The sequence below is a fragment of the Haemorhous mexicanus genome, chromosome 2 (assembly GCF_027477595.1).
Source record: "Haemorhous mexicanus isolate bHaeMex1 chromosome 2, bHaeMex1.pri, whole genome shotgun sequence".
NCBI classification, from domain to species: Eukaryota; Metazoa; Chordata; class Aves; order Passeriformes; family Fringillidae; genus Haemorhous; species Haemorhous mexicanus.
In genome coordinates this window covers 95903990-95925536 of record NC_082342.1, presented here as the reverse complement: position 1 = coordinate 95925536, position 21547 = coordinate 95903990, and the positions used below count along the sequence as shown (strand labels likewise).

The 21547-nt window shown below is 41.6% G+C and overlaps 1 protein-coding gene across 3 annotated transcripts in view; it reads right to left on the bottom strand.

Moving 5' to 3' along the window:
* RASA3 (RAS p21 protein activator 3) overlaps nucleotides 1-21547 on the bottom strand; it is a 170994-nt gene that overhangs the window by 116747 nt on the left and 32700 nt on the right. Inside the window, exon 1 of one of the 3 annotated variants that reach the window (XM_059839626.1) lies at nucleotides 14046-14160. The exons of 1 other annotated variant lie outside the window; for it this stretch is intronic. Coding sequence is in view for 1 of the 2 variants with exons in the window: in XM_059839624.1 (XP_059695607.1) it covers nucleotides 13014-13068 (55 nt within the window). In the remaining variant the exon portion in view is untranslated. Of the gene's footprint in view, nucleotides 1-13013; nucleotides 13270-14045; nucleotides 14161-21547 lie in introns of those variants that run through there. One more of the 3 variants, XM_059839624.1, reaches the window with a different exon arrangement.

Genomic DNA, 21547 nt, shown 5'->3' with positions numbered 1-21547 from the left:
TTTTCCCACCACACAAGTAGTGGGTTTTTCAGACCACATTCTGTAGCACTGAGTTAACCCCATGCAAGGCCAAAGGAGTTTTGGCATATCTGCAGCCTGGCACTAATTCACAGACATGTAAGCTCTTATTTGGTTCTAAGCCCTTCCTGGATAAGATATGCACGCCTGACCCCATTTCATTCTGCCACTGTGCATGGTCTTTTAAGCACAGAACTTACTCCTATATGTTTCCCAATGCAGTGTGCATGGTAGTGCTGAAGTAGAGACCCCAGCTCACAAGCATCTGGTACTTCTGGTTATACATCTCAAACAGCCACCAAACATAAAAAAAAAAAGTTATACTGGACACTGTACAACTAAACCTGAATAAAATTCCGCCAGACCAGGAGAAAAATACACCTTAAATTTCAGAGATTCACTCTGCACAAGAAAGTGAAGTCCATATTCAAGAGCAGGCAGTACAAGTTACCTCCAGGAGTAGATTACCATTTCCCATTACCAGAAGCAGGGCATCAACATAGCAATAATTTGCAGCATACCAATAATTTGTAGGTGTTATTAGGAAACTTTAATAACAACATTTTCCACTAGACGGTTACAGAAACTGGTTGTATTTAATACTGAAGCTGGCTTTAAAAGTAATTCAGCTCATTTTTTTCCCCCACTTTCAAAGTCACAACTTTCTAGAATACTGTCACAGAATCAGGTGTCAAAACACGCTAATTATCAGCCTGTAAGAGTTTCACTTTTACTGAAATGATTTTGCTCTATTGCAACATTCCAAATCCCCCCAGGCACTTTTTATTCCCTGTCAAAAATCACAGAATCACCATTCAAAAACAGACAGGCAGGAGGTATTGGTCTGAATAAAAATTAGCTTTTTTCCTCCCTCTCAGGCAATTTTGCTTAGTAGGCCTAAAAAATAAAAAGCCATGGGGGAGTAGGGAGAGGCACACTATCTTGAAATCTAGTTCCTCTCAACTCTAAAATGCAACACCAATTTCCTGAAGTCCATTGCAAGCACCCACCCCACAGAGCACAGAGGTTGGCTCTACACATCACCAGGAGAGAGAGGGGACACCAACAGTTCCCTGGGCTGGATTTGTGACCACTGACCACAACCTCCTTTCTGAGCCATCATCGCCTCTGAAGTACCTGAGCCTACTCTGCAGCAACTACCTGGAGCTCCTGTAAGTGTGAACTCTGGTGTTCACAGTGGTCAAGCAGAACCATCCAAGAGCTGCTGGCCCTCAGCATACAGCAAAATTAATTATGTGGAACAATCTAGAAACACAGGGTAAGACAAATATTTACAGAAGTAAGACTAGTGCTGGTCAACTCCTACTTTTACACTTAGGGCAAAAAATGCTAAAAGAGCACAAATGTGGTTCTTCAGGTATCTTAATTTGAAATCTGAATATTATGCAACATCAGCCAAAGTCTTAAACATGAAATATCTACACTGTAAACGTGACTACAAGTTTATAAAGAGCAACGGGCCACAGAACATTTGCAGAAACAGCTGATGGGCCCTCTCTCTTATGTACTTTACACAAAACTCAGAACTTGAACATTATGTTCCTGGAGGTAAAATGCAACTTATCATTTGAGGAACTGAACTAATAGGTTAATGAACCAGTGCTGCAGGGATTAAGTACTCTGAAACAAGTCTCTTAGGACCAGACTTGGTCTAGGCTACAGAGAATTTACATAGATCAAGACGAAGATCTTACTCACAGTTACAACCATGCACAAAATTTACAAGCGCACAGCTCCTCTGACTTGAGCAGAGCAGGTGCAAGTTTTCTAGAACCTTTACTACATCCCTGAAACATAATTCAGTCTAATAGCAAAAATAATCCCCTACAGAGCAAAATGGCTTTTGGGTTTACCAAATTCTCAGACACCCTGAGCAGTACAGTTACCTTTATATAAGTGCAGAAGATGCGAGAACCTTAAAAATGGTTCTGTACCCATATAATATGCTGAAAGACACACAGCTGCTGGAGTTTCACAATTCTGCCACTATTTCTGCATACCTTGTGGGAAACAAGTAGCTCTTCCCTCAGATCCTTACAATATGTAGAAAAAATATAATGTGCAACTACCTCAATGTACAACCTCTTTCATGTAATCAGTTATATATCTGTCAGGGACATTTGAAAAAAATCAAAGATAAGAAATTGTACTGATCAGATCTGTAGAGGAGTGACAGGTCTCAGTGCTAGCAATCCTTGCTTATATCTGCTAAAATGTATTAAAAGCAGCTAAAAAGAAGATAAGTATTTCCCCAATATTAAGCTTTCCATGAGAGCAAATGCTGCCATTTCAGAGATATTCCACAAATCAAAAATGCAAGGGGAAACAAATCAGCAAGTGCATTTATAAAGAGAAAAAAACAATGCTTCCAATGCAAGTCTCATCTTAAGAGCAGGTGTTTTGTGAAGACGTTTTTCAAGATATATTGAACCACTAGAGTTTTCATGACTAGTAAGAGCATGAAGAATGAAAGCTGCAATCCCAGAAACAGCAGTCACAGCTGGCAAATGGCAACAACAGAAGAGAGGACCACTGGACTATGAAGAACTTGCATTTGTTCTGGAAAACTAGGGGCTGGCACTCAGACACAAAGTATTCATAAAAGCACAATTTTTTTCAGGAAGAACAGAACAAAAAATGCAAAAAATGAGAGCAATTCTGCTGGACAACTGCATCTCCTCTCTTTTTTACTGATTTTGAATTATCAGCAGCAATGCAATCCCAACCAGTAAATCCACCTCAAACATGGCTGTTTTGGAGAGGATGGATTGGTTTTGTTTCAGGCACACACAGCTCTCACATTGTGCCACAGTGTCAGAGCTGAATTTTCCAAGGCTGTGTTCATGTGTTCTATAGCAGTCACCAGCCTTTCAAACCAGAACCGAAAAGCAACTGTAGGATGTCACACCCTGTGTCTCCTGCAAAATAGATCTAATTTTCCATTACAAACTGGTGATTGTTCCTGGGCAGGGGGAGGGAGAGAGGGAGGGAGAGGGAGACTAAGAAAGGCAGCTTTTGTACTATCTACCAGATTTTTCTTCTATTTCTACCACCCTCCTTCCTACAATTCTACAAGCTGAACGACAGCCAGATAAATCAACGAAACTATTTTTCACTGAAATAAGACAACAAAACATCTGAGAAGTTTCAAAATACAGTTCAATTTCACTGTTCAATTACACAGTTAAACACAAGCACATATAATTACCTTTAAGAACTCACTAATTGGTTTAAAATGCACATCTTAGAAGATGCTAAGAGAAATAGCTTTCAGAATGTTGCACTGTAGTGCTCAATGAAACAGGAAATGAGGAACAAAGAAAGGAATTTCATAGATTCCAGATGTACTCTAACACCAGCTGGGAAATGCAAGAATCAACTCCAGCCTTGTAAAAAGCTACCACTAACTGTTTTCTTCTAGAGTTCTTGAACAGAAGTAAGTAGCTGTAAACAATTTGTAAACAGAAATATTTTTAGAAGGAATGGGAAACAGTAATAAACTTCTTCCTTTCCATTTTTAAGGAGTTTAAAACTCAGCCACCAGTTCATCTGTTTTTTTGTGGTTTTTTTTAAACATAAGAAATCTGTATAAACAGTCATAACAGAAGCACAACTGTAAATAAAGTATTTCAAGTTGTCCATTTTCCAATAATTGGAATATTAAAGCTGAATAAAACTCAAAAGCAAGAAAAATTTTAAAAACAGTAAAGTTGATTTATACTACATGCCTTCCATGCAACTGGAACTGAATGGAATTTAAATTTGCAAATTGCAATAAAACGAGTTATCAGTCACTTAAAATTTTTATTCCTACATCTATAAATAAATTTAAAAAAAAAACACAAACCACACTCCAGATTAAAAATCCAGGAAATAAAACTACTTCACAAGTTCAAACACCCTTCTGCTCCCTGTGTAACAACATCTCCCCGTGTTTCATCTTCCTTTTTTTGAAACACAAACTCAGGCCTTTCAATGCAAACTTCTTCTAAATGGATTTTGAAATCTCTTAGTAACAAGTTTAGAGACAAAAAGACAAATATATTTCCTTCCAATGTCATTGTAACATATGAAAAGAAGGCTTAAGCACGCATCTTATGGAACAGAGATCTGTGTCCCCCTCTTCCCCTCATCACAGAAATAGTTGTTCTTCCCAGCTTTGAGACTTTTCATTCATTTGTTGCACATGGAAGAATTGAGGCACTTCATCTAACATTCATCCACCTACTAGCAGCATGTAAAAGTACATTCATATTTATGCAAATTAAACATTGCACCAAATGCTAGCTGCTCAAACCTACCAGTCATTCTGAAGTAAGGGAAACCCTCTTACCATCACATCACCCTAATCCATCTCAGTCAGCAGCCATGCAGTCACAGCTGCACACCTCAGCAAAAGGGAACAAACAGCAAGATTCAGTTGTTGGGCTAACGAAGGGACCTTCGTTTTGCCCCAGGGCTCCCTGAGAGGTAATAACACACAAATGCAAAGGTCTCCAGCAAAGCAGAAAAAAATTATAATACTTCAGAGGTCTGGAATGAAAACTGAACAGTGGAAACATTGATCAGAAGCCTCAAAAGTCTTCAATATTTGTGTTCTTCCCTCAAGAGATTTCAAAAATACAGATACACTATATTTTTTCCCCTTTCAGGCAGAAGGGGGAAAAAAAAACCAAACAATTCTCAAAGACCTCAAACTTTCCACTGAATATATGAAGTGTTTTACAGTTGGCAATGCTCCATTAAAATCTGAGAAAGGAAAAGAGGGGGAAAATATTCCAGTTCTCCGTAGTTTTGAAGCTTCTCATCTCATTTTGCAAAACTTTCACCCAGAAAGTCTTCTATAGGAGGAAAACAACATGTGAGGTTTCAGGGAACTTCCTTTCCCCCTGGTAGAGGTTAGGATGGGAGAGGAAGGAAGTTAGACTTGCTTTGTTTTTAATCCAAAACAAAGCTTTTATTTGGGTCCTAAATTCAGTCACCAATCCACCACGCTGAAGAAATCAGACACTGCTAAAGAACAGACATTTCATAAGGTTTAGCAAATGTCAGTAAAATCAGAAGGTTAGAATGGGTGAGTCCACAATCAGCTTTTCAGTTTAATAAAATATAGCCTGTTATTAACTCTAAGATTGAGCTTTTCCTTGGTGTAACCACAAAATACATAAACCTGGAGTACTATAAAGTTTAAAAGCACAGCATTAAGACTTACTAATGCATGTTTTGGCTATTAATATAAGCCTTAGGTGACTTGCCCCTCAGAAGCATCAATGGTCCACCAGCACACACACATTAATTTTCCTTTGGCTTAATATTTGTTGGTCAGATCAATATGAGCAATGCAACTGTCTGATATTTACACCTTTTACAGTATGCAGCCAAGTCTACAAGCCTCTGATTTTATTCTAGGCTTCTGGCTCTGACAAGAGCTAGGTGTAAGATTTATTCTCCAAACACATCCGTTTACAAAGTGCATTGTAACAACATGAGAAGTGTTAAGTACTGCTTAACAAACCAAAGTGGATTTTACCTCATTCTTTCCCCTCCCCCACCTCCTCCAAGAAAAAAAATTGCTACATGAGATACTCAAAGACTTAATTCGACTCTCACAGAAGTGCAATTACTGGCTTTAACAGAATTATTCCTAATTTACACTCCTGTAATGGAGATCAGACAGTGAGAAAAGATAGAGGGAATTTTAACCTGATTAATACTATCAAAGGTATTTTTGATGAGGTTTTTTAAAATGTATTTTCTAATCTTGGTATAGGCAACACTGCCTAGCGTTTACATGAGGTCTTCCTTAAATGGGAGCATCAGTGCAACAAATGACTTCATATGGTAACAGAGTGCTTGACAACACAACTGCATAAGTAGAAATCTTGCCTTGATGCAGAGAAAGGGGACAGCTCTGTTAAGCATAAATATGATAATCAACATTAGGTGCCTCAGCTTTAAAAGACAAATGCGTGATGGAGAAACGGGGCAGCATGTGTGACTATTAATTAATACCAACTAAAACACCTAAACTTTCATAAACAGCTCAGGCTCCTGAAGTGAGTGTGTGATTCAAGCAGTTCTCAAGCAGGTCAGAGATACAGATACATAAATTTGTCAGATAGTCTTCTTGCCATTCTCTCTGGACTTTTAACATTTATTCTCCAGAGCAGCTGATCAAGCTGGTGTGTCCTGGCAGCAAACAAATACAGCACCATCAAGAAAACCTATAGTAAGGAAAGGGAGTGAACTGAAGAGCACAAAAGGAGTCAAGCAGGGTCACGATGCTGCCAGTACTCAGACATGAACGCAAGGGATGAACCTGCTGTCCCCTCTGATTTCCCACACACGCACACTCCCAGTCAAGCTCTTGGACACTTGTCCAGAAACACCTCTAACAATCACTGGAGTTCATAGCTCACTACAATGGAAGACAACTAAATCTGAAAAGAAAATTAAGTTACATTCTTTGATTCTGCTTTGCAAATTGAACTGGATTTTCTTTTCTGAGAGCAGAGCAGCATCAGTCAACAGCAGGTGTGCAAAGAGCACTTCATGGCTGGGAGCAACATGAGTAGGGAAGGGGAAAGACAAGACCTGCCTTCCCAACAGCACCAAGGTACTAATCTGGGTGAGCATATCATGATTTCATGCTTTGGACTGCTGCTATCAAACAGAATGGAAGCAATATGCATTACATAAAGAACAGCATCACGCAGAACTGACACATAAAAACAGAGCGAGAGAAGCTAATATTGGCATCTAACTAACCCAGCAATTTCAGAACTAAAGATCTGGTTTTAACCAATGATAGTGAAATAGTAAAAAAAAAAAAAAAAAAAGAAAAAAATACAAAAACCATTCATCAGTCTGAAGACTAATTCAAGGCAATGAAGTTTTCAAAAGCATTTTCTGGAAAACTGAGAAAGATATCCAGCACTTGTATGTCCTTATGTAAGAGCATTTGGTACTTGACCACCAGACAATCACTTCCATGAAGAGACAAGAAAATACTTCTCATGAGACAGATTAAATAACAGTTGCTTTGAATGTACCAACTCCAGAAGAAGATCAAAAAACGTAACAAGTTTGCTTGTTGACATCAGAGGACCTGAGCATGTCTGTTTAACACATTCACTCCTGTGAATTTACCTCTACACACACTAAAACCAAACACATGGTCTTCCACTCATATATGAAACCTTCTCTACTTAAAAGAAAGTAAGGCTATGGAGAGAATGCTATGGAGTTTGGTATCAGGCTGGCAGCCCCAAACACAAGCAGCATATATTTCTTCAAAACTACATTTCACTGCAGCATTTTCCATTGCTACCTCTGTTACCTCCTCTCACTTGCAGAAAATACAGTCTTACTCCAGCCATGGCTGTTCTTGACAGTTCATAAACAGGCAGGGCACTCTGCCTCTAGAAACAGCACTGGACCCAAACCTTTTCTATTCAGCACACTGAACACAAGCTGGTCAGAACACAGCCACCACCAAATCTAGCAATGTCAAATACTGAACCAGCAGTGACAAATCTGTATAATTTATTCTGCATCTCCAATGGCCTGTGAGACTCAAGCCTTAATGAGCATTGCTACAGTCAATCAATAAGAACATTAAGTTGCCACTTTATTTCACCTATGTAACATCAGTTTAAGCTGTACTTGTTAACTTTTTAATGTGAAGAAAAGATCTTGAGAAGTCTTGAATATATTCAGGGTGAGACACAAATAGCTTTTTTTCCTTTATTTTCTTCTTGGTCCTCTAACTCAGAAACACCGGAAAAAAAACATTGTTATCTTTATAAGAAACATTTCACACTTCCTAAATATTTTTCCATTTGTTTTTTATAAATACATACATATATACAAATACATACATACATACATATATATATATATATATATATATAGAGAGAGAGAGAGAGAGAGAGAGAGAGAGAGAGAGAGAAAAGTACCTGGGAAAAAATTCTCTCATTCTAAAAATATCTATTCCACAACCTTGTGCCCCATTTAAAAGGGAATAAATCCTTTTACAGTATTATGCAATGAACATATTTAGTCGTAATTACTACTACAAGTAACCACTTAAGGCACTAAATCCCAGCAGACAACATTAAAAGGGACATCCTCTCAAGACAAAATAGATTTCCCTGAACAACCTTAGTATTAATAGACTTAGGGAGACCTTAAATTTGTCAGGGACAACTTTCTTCTTAGCCTGGGAAATGCAGAGACATCTCTCAAACATTTACTCTGTACCAAGTTTAATGGTGGAAGCCTGTAAATACCTTCTCCTGGCAACTGACCTGCTTAAACACCAGTAAACTAGCACATAACTAAGTACTCTGCCTGACTTCACCCAAGACTCTGTTTCACAAGTTTAATTGCTTGCTTTCACAGTGTCTTAAACTACACAGCTCTCCATTAATTAGTAAAGAAGGCACACTAAGAATAAAAGGCTAAGAGATGGCATATCTACAGACCAACCATCCTCATTTTGTCAACTGGACATAAACAAGGTCTTACAGTTCCTAGAAAATGGGGTGAGTTTAGAACAGGGTAAGCTGTGCGTGAAGCACCAACCTACATCAGGTAAGAGCCAACTTTTATCACAAATATTTCACTGCTTCATGACTCTGCTCACACTTAGTGCTAAGGATAACTTATGCTGCTGGAATTCCCACATTTTAAACTGAGGCCTCAACACCTTGTAACCACAAAATGGCTCTTTTAAAAGATGATAAAAGAAAGATTTAGAAGTTCATGAATGTCTTAAATTGCAACAAGCGCTCATGGTGCACAAGTGCGTTATTATCTGTCAGCTCAAAAAGCGGATTGTAATTATCTGTCAGCTCAAAAGTACAACGAGTAAAGTTGTTGTACTTTTACAACAACTTCATTATTTTATAGCCCCAGTAAACTCTCAGTGTGCAACATCCTCCTGCCCTAATTACTACTTTCAAACTATCAGAAAGAACTATAATAAGCTCTACTACTGTTAGAAAAAATACTATTTTAAAGCAGAGCCAAATGCCCCTAAGTATAACAGTACTAGATTTTAGGGACATGAAAAGCTTGCTAAAGTGAAAATTCACAAATGAGCTGTTTCTTTAGATTTTTCAAGTATAAACAATTTCACAAAGTAAAATATGGCAGCAGGTTCTCTGCTAGCCAGCATACAGCTTTCAACAGCAGAAACGCTAAACATGAGCTTTTATTTTTTCAACTGAAAGTTTAATAGTTGATGCCATTTAAGGAGGAAGAAAGTGGCAATTAAGTACAGCATATTTATTAAATATTAAGAGTACAACAAAAGTCATGTTGTCAAGCAGAAGGACTCTTTGTAGTTTTTCCAGCCAATCATCAGCCATAGAGCCTTATGTTGTTTCCTTTCAGGTTTTGAAACACTGACTCATGGAAATATCAGCACTGCACACTTCCTCAAAGTGGCAATCTTATAGGAAGTGTTTGTTTAGTCTTACATGACACATTGTTTTGTTTATGTATAAGGGATTCCGGTAAAAATAATTTTCAATTAAGGAAAAAAAGACATAAGCACAATGGTTTCAGTTATGGGAAGCCAAAATAAATCAGTTTCAACTAGACATCTGAACAGCACATTCGTTAACATAAGTACTACTTTTCTCTTTTTACTGTACATTACTTCCTTGCAACATGAGCAGAAGTTGCCAGGCATTAACTTCTTTCAATTCAACTAACCACAAAAGAAACTGGACAAGAGGTAGCACAGTAACAACTCCTCTTAACACTGGTACCCACATCAACAGCTCACATTGCTGCTCCCCAGCTTCAGCATCTCAGTGAGCCATCTTTAGGAGGTGCCACACCATTGTCAGTTCAACTGAGTGAGGCAAACACACATCTTCCTACAAAGCTTAACTGTTTCAACACTTTCAAAAAAGGAGACAGATGGCTCAAGCTAAATCCAAGTATGACTAGAAGCTACACTCCTCAGAACATGGAAGCACTTAAGAGATGCAGAATGTAATAACCCACCTGGCTTAATATGGCTGATTCCATGCGGTCCATCAGTCCCAAAAGAACAAGTTATACAAGCAGAAGAAAATACCTTCATTTGCCTGCAGCTTCTTGGAAATACAGGACAAGCCAGCCATAGCAGTACACTGTATTAGGACATTGAAACATCTCCAGGCCACAGATGTTTTGCACAGCCAAAAGCCTCCCAACTGCATCCGCCTCCCCATTAAGAGAGGCATGCTAACATGGGTGTCCACTCTGCTTGCACTGATTCCTCAGTGAATCAATCCTACATTTCATCCAATTTATTCTAAGGCACACCTGTATATCAGTGTCCCCATTCATGATTTGCCAGCAGAGGTGCTACAGAGAAGGAAATCTTATCAGATCAAGCTCAGAATATCTGAAAGTCAGAGATCAGACAGAGCTTGGCTAGGAAACAAGCTCCCAAAGAACAGAACTGACCATTTCCTCAGCATGACAAATCAAAGCAAATCAACATGGAAAATGACTTACCGTTCTGCCCTCAAATAAGTTTTCACTTAACCCATTCATTGAAAGACTAAAGCCTCCTGTCACTAGAAAAGAGAGAAAACTACAAAACTCCCATGAATGGGAACTGCTAAAAGAAATGCACAATTGGGAATAGCTGAAAAAAATAGTGTCCCTCCAATGTTCACCATCTTTTCAGTGGCACCCAGCAACAGGATGAGGAGAAATGGCCATAAATAGAAACACAGTTCAGGTCCACCTCAACATGAACAACTTCTTTACACTAAGGGTGGCAGAGCACTGGAACATGTTGTCCAGAAAGGTCATGGAGTCTCCCTCTCTGGAGACACTCAAAAACCACCTGGGCACTTTGCTGTAGAACCCATGCTAGGTGACCCTGCCTTGACAGGGGGTTTGCAGTAGATGATATCCAGCGATCCCTTCCAACCCTGACAACTCTGTGAGTCTGTGACCTCCCTTCAGACCCAGTCACAGGACTTTCTGTAGGGAGCCTATAAACTCCATATACATATTCTAGAAGATTAGGATTGCTTTACGAGGCCAATCTGATTAGGAATACTTCCTCAACCCATCAAAGCAATCCCGCCACTTCCTACTTTTGTGACAATTCTCCAAGAGACAGTCAGCTACAGAGAGGAGTGTGACTTTCGAACACGAGTGGCAGAAAGCGGCGGGGCTGCCAGGCCGCCGCTGCGCGCCCCCGGCCGCGGGCAGACGGAAGCGCTCGGCTCCGCCCCCTGCCGGGCAGCGGCGGAACGGCGGCGCAGCGCCGGGCATTGTCCTCCACATCCTCCGGGAAACACCTTCCGCTCCGACGGCACAAGCCAAGCACCGGGATGCTGCGGCTTTTCCTCTCGCTACCCAGCCTAAAAAACAGCGGGGATCCTTGCTGCAGCTCTGCAGTAATCAAGTGCTCCGCTCCGACACTTGAAGTCAGCAGCAGGATTAACTTTAGTCGGCAACATAATAAGATTAATCTCAAGACTTTTGCAGCTGTTATTGTATTCGATCTCCTCAACAGTGCAAATAAATTCTCACACTGTCGTGACTTCAATCATTGAGGTATAAGATCATCACTGTTTTCTTCTCAAGAAAACCCCAACTAATCAAACACAAACAGCTTAACCACAAGTCATCATCCTATACGCGGGATGCGTTCTTAGCCCTTTTACTAAAAATCACCAGATAGAAACAACTTGCGATATCATCACTCGCGTGCTATACGGATTTCTCCCTTTTAATTAAAAAGACTTTTTTTAATTTCCCCTCTCGTCTTTGAAAAGAAACAGAGAGCAAGTCTCCATCCACACTCTGTAGGCTTACTGAATCTCTTTTCTGGATGTATACGAGAACATAAAACGAAGACGTAATTTTTAGCTTATATGATAAAATTTCAACTCTTAGAAACTGCTATCACTAAACCACCTGTTGACAATTAAGGAGGAAAGGATCCTGGCAATGGTCTCTTTGAAATGCTAACACCACTGTCCAATAATGAGATTTTCTACGTAATCTCACGTTTCAGTTTCATCCAACACGCCAATTGGCGGCTGCAAATTTGCTTCCGAACGCAGGGAAACGCAAAGTGATATTTTTTCAAGAGCTTTATTAGGAAGCCACACGCCCTCGGTACCCACCGCTGTGAGGCCGGCGCTGAGCTTCGCCACTTCCCCTGCAGCTCGCAGCCCCCGCGCCCCATCCCGGGGAGGAGAACCGCTCCCTCGGCATGTGGGACCGATTGTCTTACGGAAACGAGGGATTTCCCTCCCAGCCGGCACACTCAGAACTCGACCAGGGAGAGTTTAATCTGCTCGCTGACATCTGTCGCTTACTTTCTAATAATGTGGTTTGGAACTCGCTCAACACAAGAAAAAGAGCGAATCTCCAAAAGCGCGAGTCGGAGGAAGCCGTGAGGAAGCGACAGCAGCTCCTGCCTGTCCCCCTTGCCGAGGGCAGGGGCTGACACAGCGGCTCCGGCACACAGCCGCTTTTGGGCCGGCTGCACACCAGCTTTGCCAGTGACACACAGTGCTGAGACTCGGTGGCCGCCTTCAAACTTTTACAGCGCAGCTTAGCAACAAAAATAAAAGAGTAAAAAAAGAAAAGGAAAAAAAAACCACCCCCCCCCCCAAAAAAAAAAAAAACAAAACCACAAAAAAACCCAAAACCCGCGAAATCCGCCGAATACCCTGCGCCGCCCGGACTGCCGCCGGCGCCGCTCGCCTGCCGGACGCACGGCGCTGCCCGCCCGTCCCCGCGGCACCGACTGCGTCCCAGGCACCGACCGCCCGCTCCGCACGGCCCCGCGGAGCCCCCCAGAGCCGCGGGCACCGCCCGCCCGGCCGTCCCCCGCGCTCCCCCGGCGGGACGCAGAGGGCAGGGCAGCGCGAAGGGGCGCTCGGCGCCTCGCCGCCCTCCGCCCCATCGGGGGCTCCCTGCGCGCTGCCCCGCGCGCTCACCGATTTTAATCCTGACGCTCTGGAAGACCCGCAGCCCCTCTTCCTCCACCGCCATGGTGGTGGTGCTGCCGCCGCCGCTGCGCCTGACGCTCAGCAGTGCTGGAGCCCCGCCGCGGAGGCGCGGGGACCGGGCTGGAGGAAGCAGGAGAGATGCTCCGGCAGACGGGAAGGAGGGAGGACGGCTCCGGACGCACCGCGACCAGGCTGGAGCGAACGAGCGACAGAGCGGCCGCGCAGCCCAGCGGAGCGCGGCGCAGCGCCCGCCTCTCCCCCCCGCGGCCTGGCAGCGCCCGCCCCGCCGCCGCCCCCTCATTGGCCGGCGGGGCGGCGGCCGCGGCGCTCATTGGCCCGCTGCCCGCCGGGGCGGGGGGAGCGCGCGGGGGAGCGAGGAGCGCGGAGCGCGGCAACAGCTGGAGCGCGGCCGCCCCCCGCAGCCCAGCCCGGCCCGGCCCGGCCCCTCCGCACCCGCACCCGCACCCGCGCCCGGCCGGGACCCCCAGCGGGCAGCGCGGCGCGGTAAGGGCTGACTAACGCCGTGGGCCCGCTCCAGTGCCGGCCCGGACCAGCCGCCGGGAGCAGCCGTTGGCGTCATGGCGAGAGAGAGGGAGGGCGAGAGAGAGGAAGGGAGGGATGTGTAAGTCCTGTTTCCCACACAGCCATAAAGAGAGGGCTCTAGCGATGCCTCAGGTTGAAAGCCATTCATTAGCGAGGAAAAGAAGTCCCGTATTAAATAAACAAACCCGTTTGGGCGCTGGGAGCAGGCCAGTCTGTCTTCCTGGCTCCATTTGATCAGCAGCAAAGCTGGCTCTACCTGATTGCACGGGGAGAGCAGGGAATTCAGATTTCAGACTTGCATGATTACACATTAAACAGCAAGAAATAGGACCTGTGTCAGTGTTCAGTGCCAAACTTTGGGTCTTGTAAAGTCAGTAATTGAAATATGCCTTCCCTAAAGGTCTGGCAAAAGCAGAGCACAAGGTTCAGTGGAGGTCTACAGATTACATTATTTCAAAAACTGAAAAATCAAATTACCTTTAGTGCATTCACAGTCCCCCTAAAGAGGCTTGGAACATCCCTATGCAGAACAGCCCAGGCACATCACAGTCCAACATGTCTGATAAACACAACAAAATGCCCTTTCTCGAGCCTGCAATTAAAAAAAAAAAATTAAATACTTTCCTGTTCTAGCTCTAATTTCAGGAGTGATAGGCAAACTCACTGAGGACAATCCATACATATATTAAAAAGCTATAAATGAAGAACAGCAAGAAGTCAGAAGGCAAATCAGTCATGTGCAGTATAAAGTCTGTACCAAAGAGGTGCATGAAAGCCTGATGAAAACAGTTAAGCAATCCATCAGTGCTTGAATCATGGAAGGTGCAACATATAATAAATACCCTTTATTACAAAAAAAAAAAAAAAAAAAGAAGGTGAGATATGGAAATACAGAAGGAGCTACAATAGCAGAGGAAGTCAGCTTGTAGGAAAGCCTGAGGCATCTGAGTTTTCCCACACAGGTATGGGCCTAGCTGAAGGAAACTGGCAAGCTCACAGCCAAAAAAGGAAGCAGTGAGTTATCTCAAGGAGCTGTCTGACTTACTGTGCCTTCCTTGTCTGCATAGCCAAGTGACATATGTAATTTGATAAAAATACTTTTACAGAACAGGACTCTAAAGAGATTTTACAAAGTACAGGCTTCCATTTATCAACATCCATGCTGTAATTCCTCCTTCCTCACTCTAATATGCCCAATGTCCTCTGCAACCTCATTATACCCATTCCACCACGTGCCATCTTTTCTTTTATAATGCTCTCAACTCACTCCCAGCAACACTTCAGCTCCTCTGCCCGCTGGTCCTTCACATCCCCCATGATACCTTCAGTGCTCCCTGCCCTAATAACCTTTAGATTTTCTGCACCATAACCCAAATTTCAATTGTCACAATACTTCTGATTCCCCTCTTTTTGTCTCAAATTCAGCTAGACAAGAGGCAACACAAGCAGCAGTCTGAACAGAAATTACAAGAACAGTGATCAGAGAGCTCACATTTTAAGAAGGACATTGTCTCAGACCAGCTAACCTGATGTTGCCTCTCAGATGCTGGATGTGACAAACTATTTTAGGGTATACATGTCTGGTTAACAATCTGTACATGGTCAGATATAAAGAGGAATATACAAAGTCTTTTGCTTTTGCTCTTTCACCACACATGCACATTCCTTGAACATATTGATACAAAATAAATACAAGCCCGCTGGGCCATCTCACTGAAGAAAAATGGCAAGCAACAATGCTGTACACAAGCACAAACAAAGAATTACAGCTATAAGCAAGCAGATCATGTTCAGCTATAAGCAAAGGTATCCTGTGCTTAGGATCTTTCTAAATCTTCCTCAACAGCATCAGGGAGAAACCTGCCTCCATGCTCTAAATATTAGGGACACCTTTAATAAAATATTTTACTTCTGTGTTTGCTACATAAGGACTTCAGCTGGCCTCATTTCTCTGTTGGAAGCTTTTCTTATCTGTAGAAAGTTGACCCCAAAATAGTAATTTAAAAAAAAATCAATTTTTCAATTCTCTTCCCAGCATTTGCTGCTGTAAGAGCTGTTCTCAGCAGATAGTGAACAGACTATCCTTCCCAATTTGCCACTGTGTTCTTTCCAGATAGTCATGGCATTTCTATCTATATCCTTTATGCCCAGAAAATGAAACATATCTACCTATAATACAGTCTTTGTATGTTCAGAAAAATCAAGCTCTACGTAAATTCCCCACCCCTTGATATGCAGACAAAGCCCACCATCTTAATGTAATGTCATTTGACCCAGCATAAATTCACCTTGTAATCTAAAGTGCTGATTTTCTCCCACGCCCTAACCTCAAGTGTTGCTTGCAACCTCACCCTGTGCTAACGCTGGTCTCACAAGGTTGTGTGGTGTAACACATTTGTTGGGTAAAAAAAAAATACACTGTCATGACTCCCATTTGTATTTTGTGAAAAACATGAAGCTCATAAAAGCCATGACACTTGGAAATCCTTTACCCAGCATCAGAAAGCATCTCAGTCCACAGGTGTGGTTCGGGCACAGTGGCATGCTGGGCAGCTTTAGGAATGCATGCCTGCCCATGGCTACACTTCCAGGCTATTTTTCAGGTTGGCCTAGCTTTGACAAGAGCACAGATATGTCCAGGAAAAGTATGGCAAAATTTAACCAAAAAGCCAGCCTTTCCTGTGAAATGTAATGGAGCACAACCAACTTCCACACTTTAGCATAACAGAAATTATCAAGATGCCTACAGAATCGATTAGCAGCAATTGGAACAGACCAACATTTAAAAACATCAAAACACACAAAAAATTAGTAAAAAAAAAAAAACCCAGTGTATAGCAAGAAAAAATAGGGAAAAAAACCTGGCACCTTCTTGGAGTTTTTGCCATGGAATAAATTAATATTCCTCACATGAAAATCTACAAATGCTTGCTTCCAGCTCTGTGCTGTCCAGCTATCCTTCTGGTTTCCCACCAGATCTTTTCTGCTGAAGCTCTTTGTCAGTGCTTCTGTGTATCAGTGAGCTAGTTTATTTTCTGTCAGATCTTGTTTTCTTGACATACAGCTGAAAGCTTGTTGCTTCCTCTGTAATAAACTTGTCTCCAGATGTTATACAGTCCAACAATGTAAATGCAAGCACTGTTTCAAAATTCACATGAATATGTATTTTTAAAGATGTTAAACATAGTATGAAAAACAGCCAAAGAGTGTGTCCTGCTTTTTATTTCTCCATTGCTGAAATGAAACCTCAGCAGCAGCATCACATATGTGTGGGCATATTACATATAACATGTGCAGGCAACATGAGGTGTGCAGCTGCAGCAGGCTCATAAAAAAAAATCTAGGCAAAGTGAAATACTGCTTTTTAAGATGTGGATGAGTCTTTTAGTGACAATGTCTATCCCAACTTTCTTCATCCAAGCCATATGGGTTTATATTATCAGCTCTTCAGAGGATTCTTGAATCTAAATTAGACTACAAAGAAGGTCATTTTCTGTGACTCATTTGTGCCAAGCAAGGAAATAATTTCCTCTCTTGATCTACATGATAGCTTTCTCTTGGGAGGAAACAGAATATAAGAAGCTCTCTAATCTCCTTTTGCATTATGCAAGAAACTAACAAAATATGAACCTTCTATCCCCAGGGTAGCACAAAGCTGCTACCTATATTTATGTGAAGGAACAACATATTTAAGACAAATCTAAGGAAATATCACTGTTATAAAAAGCAAGACTATGATCTGATGACTGAGATATTGTAATTGAATTCTAGGAAGACATAGACAGTTTTAACTAATAATATCTGTACCTGGCCTAAAGGCAGCTACTATTCATGTCGAGATGCTGCATGATATGACAACTATGCTGACTAGGGTGACTCAATAAACATTTATCCCTGGCAAAGTGAGTGGAGAAGCAAAGGAGTCTTTGTTAGAGCCTCTGCATCCTATTCCCTGTCTGAGTGGTAAATTCAGACCTTGCAATGATACCTCTCATAGGAAGATAGCAAAAGCAGCTGGGTATTTTTGCTCCTGAAGTCCTAGAGCCAACCGACTGGTCAGGAAAATCTGCACTCCTTCCTTCAGTTTCCATGCATAGTGAGATATGGCAGAAATATACTATGTGAGTAGGTAGGAAATTAAGACTGAGTCTGTGATTACCTGTGTCACCCCAGGCTAAGAGTTCACATCTGATGTATTCCAGAGGAATGATGAAACAGTATGAAACTGCTTGTATGATTAGTCTGACAGAAAAACACTCTGGCCATTACACTAGATAAAAGAAGAAAAGAAAGAGAATGATAACAAGAAGAAACCTTTAATTAGCAAAATGTCAGCAACAGTGACAAGAAAGCACAGATTTCACAATAATACAGAAGTGACAAAGTCTAATTGAAGGAGAAATGTGGGAAAGAGCAGATACTACTGAAGTGGCTGTTACTGAGCTCTGTGTATGTACCAGTACATATGCATGCATGGTACACTCACACACTGGATAAAAATAGATCTGTGCATCAGAATCAGGAAAACAGGGGCTTGCATTGCAGTTACTACACTTAAAGAAAGGAAAGATCTCCCCTGTGACCCCTGAGTACAGGAAGTAAAGCATGTCTACCTGTTTTTCTTACTAGTTACCTTCAAAAAATCCCACATTTTTGCTGCTTGTTGCTGGAACATGGGGCCAGGAAGAGGCCTGAAGGGGGAAAAGAAAAATGGCTTTAATTACAGGAAAAGGGGGTCAGTAAGAACTGGTTGTTACAATAGCCAAGACAATACAACTAACTTTCATGGTATATGGGGTTTTTTTAAAGTTTTTCTTTTTTGGCTCTTTTAATTCTTGTTCCTCACTTCTAAAAATCTGTCAGTCTAGTTCTCTCCTAAAATATAGATCTATGTTAAATTCAAGTCATTTCAGCAGCAAGCTCATAACATTCAGGATTCCAATTAAGTTTACCAACATGAAATACTTTCTGGTTAAACTTACAAAAGCTTTGTGTTCTGGGCCATATCTGCTTTACTTGAGCTTATAAATTTTGCTTTCCTATGAAGGAACAAATCCCTTCATCCTTCCATAAATGATTATAATGTAATAAAACTGCAATAAGATCTTACAGAAAAATAAAAATAAAACCAAAAGAAAACACTAAAAACCCCAGTGATTATGTACAAGAATGAAATATGGTGAATTTTCCTGCAGTTTAAAAAGTATGCATCTATTCTCATATTTTCCACATTAACCTTTTGTGAAACTGCTAGGTGAGAGAAAAAATGAACAGCAATAGGACTTACTAGTGTTTTAAAAATACTGAATACTTCTGTTTATAATAAATATATGGTTATGCAAACAGGCATATAAACAACCATATTTCACAAGCCATTGCATATTGGCAGCCATAATCATCATTTTCATATCTCCTTTGCTTTTAAGTCATCAGCTCATCTGCAGTCTTCTCTGTTCTTTATAAGAATTAATTTGACAAAATAGGACTCCATCCTTACTCTCCACCTCTAAGGCAAAATTTCAACCCCCCTCGGTTTGGCAGCGCCAGTAGTATCTCTTTTGAGGGGACTGCAAGGAGAGCCTTTGCCCCTTCTTCTCCCTCTTATCCACCCCAGGAGATTGTGTAGCCACCCAGAAGAAAGCCATTGGGATTATATTACAAACATGCACCCCAAAACACACATTAAACAAACACTTCTCTGCCTCTGAGATGTGTTCCAGTTTTGTGCTATAAGTGAGACCTGTAAGGCAGATGCTGTGAAGTTTACATTGACTTGGTGAAGTTTTGCATCACTCACCCACAAGCAGGGGCACACAGCTGTCCCACATGCTGCTGTAAACCTTGACCAGACTTTTCCATGCAGTCACGCGTTTAGTATGGGTCAGGTCCTGTGGTCTTCCTTTGCTCAAATACCCCATTGAAGCCAACACTGGAAGGTCAACTTGCAAATGCCACCCTCTCTGTGTGGTGAATAGCTCCCATTGAACACACTGGGATTACTCATGTGTGTGAGTGACTACCAACAAGAGCAAAAGGAGCAAAATCTGCTCCTCATTAAACACTGCTATCTGAATAAAACCTCCTTCAGTCAGTAGTAACAATCAGGCAGAGTAGCTCTCTCAATGAGAAGCTACATAGGAAGGGCAATAAAGCACCATTTGTCACTATATTTTAACACATAATTCTTTGAAGCATCAGTAAACTATCCAGGCATGACTACATGAAGGAGCTCTATCCCACCACAGTTGATGAGCAAAGATAATCTTATACCATGAAACACAATTAACCAGATGGTTATTCAGAGGTTTTTGGAATAGAAGCAATTTCTCTGATCTGGGAGATTAAAAAAAAAACAAGGCTGAATTTATAAATAAAAATCATACCACACTTGATATCCAAGTATTTAATTACATATTGTCATGGGTAACTACTAATGGGCTCCAATTATGCAATCTTAGTTTATTGCTTTCGGAAACGTTTATAGCCACTAGATAATGTCTAGATTTAAGTCAATATCTGAATAAACAGCCTGGAAAACATATCATTTGTACCCAGATTGGGTTACTAGCATGATTATCATCTGCCACCTGCTGGAAATAGCTGTGATAATGCAACGAAGTTCCACAGATGGAAGGTCTGGTCACTCACAGAACACGCGGAAATGTCAAAGAGCAAAAATATATTCCTTGTACCCAGGAGTTTATTCCTTTTGCACCCACTGGGAAAGTTTGGTTTGCCAAAGAGGGATATTTGTGAGCATCCACAGAGAAACCTTAACGTGACTTTGTTTAAACAAACAGAAATTAATTTGCTATTGAAAATGGCATTATCTGCCTGTGTCTGACCAGAAGGGAAGATATATAGTCTGAAACTAATGCATGCAGCTAATCCTATCTCAGGCTGGCATAGCAGCCTTTGCCACTCTGCTAGAAATTGCACGATTTGCAGGTTCCCTTTCACCATCATCACGTTGTCTTTGAGCCTCATTCAAAGAGATTGGCCATTCTGGCTTTATGGTGGCCCATAAAACCCTCAAGGACAACAAAACCTGCCCATTCAAGAGATCTGCTCTCACTCAAAAAAAAAAAAGGGACAGTGTTTGTATGCAGTATTCTTCAGAGAGCCAGAACCTTGTAACTTGCTTCCTCTGTGCCAGCAAATCAGAGTGAGTAATCCAAGTAAGCCAGAGGCTAAATCCAGAGGCAGCCCTGCAGGACTGGCCTTCCTCTCTCCCTTGTGCAGAACAGTAGCAGGACACACAGGTACGACGAGCAGCTCTTGTCAGGGGCTGGCTTATTGTGTCCCACTGGCTGATGACAGGACTAATTGTATTAGTGTGATTTTGCAATTGGCAGGTCTCCCCAAGCCAGTAGGGAGAATGACAGGTGCCACTATATTAGAGAGTCAGACCCTTTTTTATTAAACAAAATCAAACACAGGCCTTAAGCAACCAATTTTTCCTTGCCCAGCAGGTTTAGAACATCAGCCCATAGTGTTTAGACAGTTTTTACATTCAGGGAAACAGTGTCTTTCTCTGCATACCTTTCAATTATTTCTGAGGTCAAAAAAGGAGAATAAAAAGGGAAAATGAAGAATAAAAAAATGAAGAAAGATAATTAAAATTGAAATTATTTTTGAAGCTTATCCAGGTCTGTGGGATGAAGTGGAGAAAGAAACAAGAATACACATCCCAGGACCTAATAAAATTCTAATTAGTTCCTCATTTTCTCCACTAACTTTTTTTAGCCATTATAAAGCAACCAGCTGTTTATAGCAGTAAGAATTAATATCAGCCCTGAAAGCAATATAAGAAAATCTAAAACACTGAGCCACACATTAGGAAAAATTAACATGGGCATGTACTACAATATGCCTCCTGAGCAGGGGAAGGGCCAGGCTTGCAGGAGCACCATGTCCCACTGCAGTGTACAGCATTCCCTCCAGGAGCACTGGCTACAGGCCATGCATCCAGAACAATG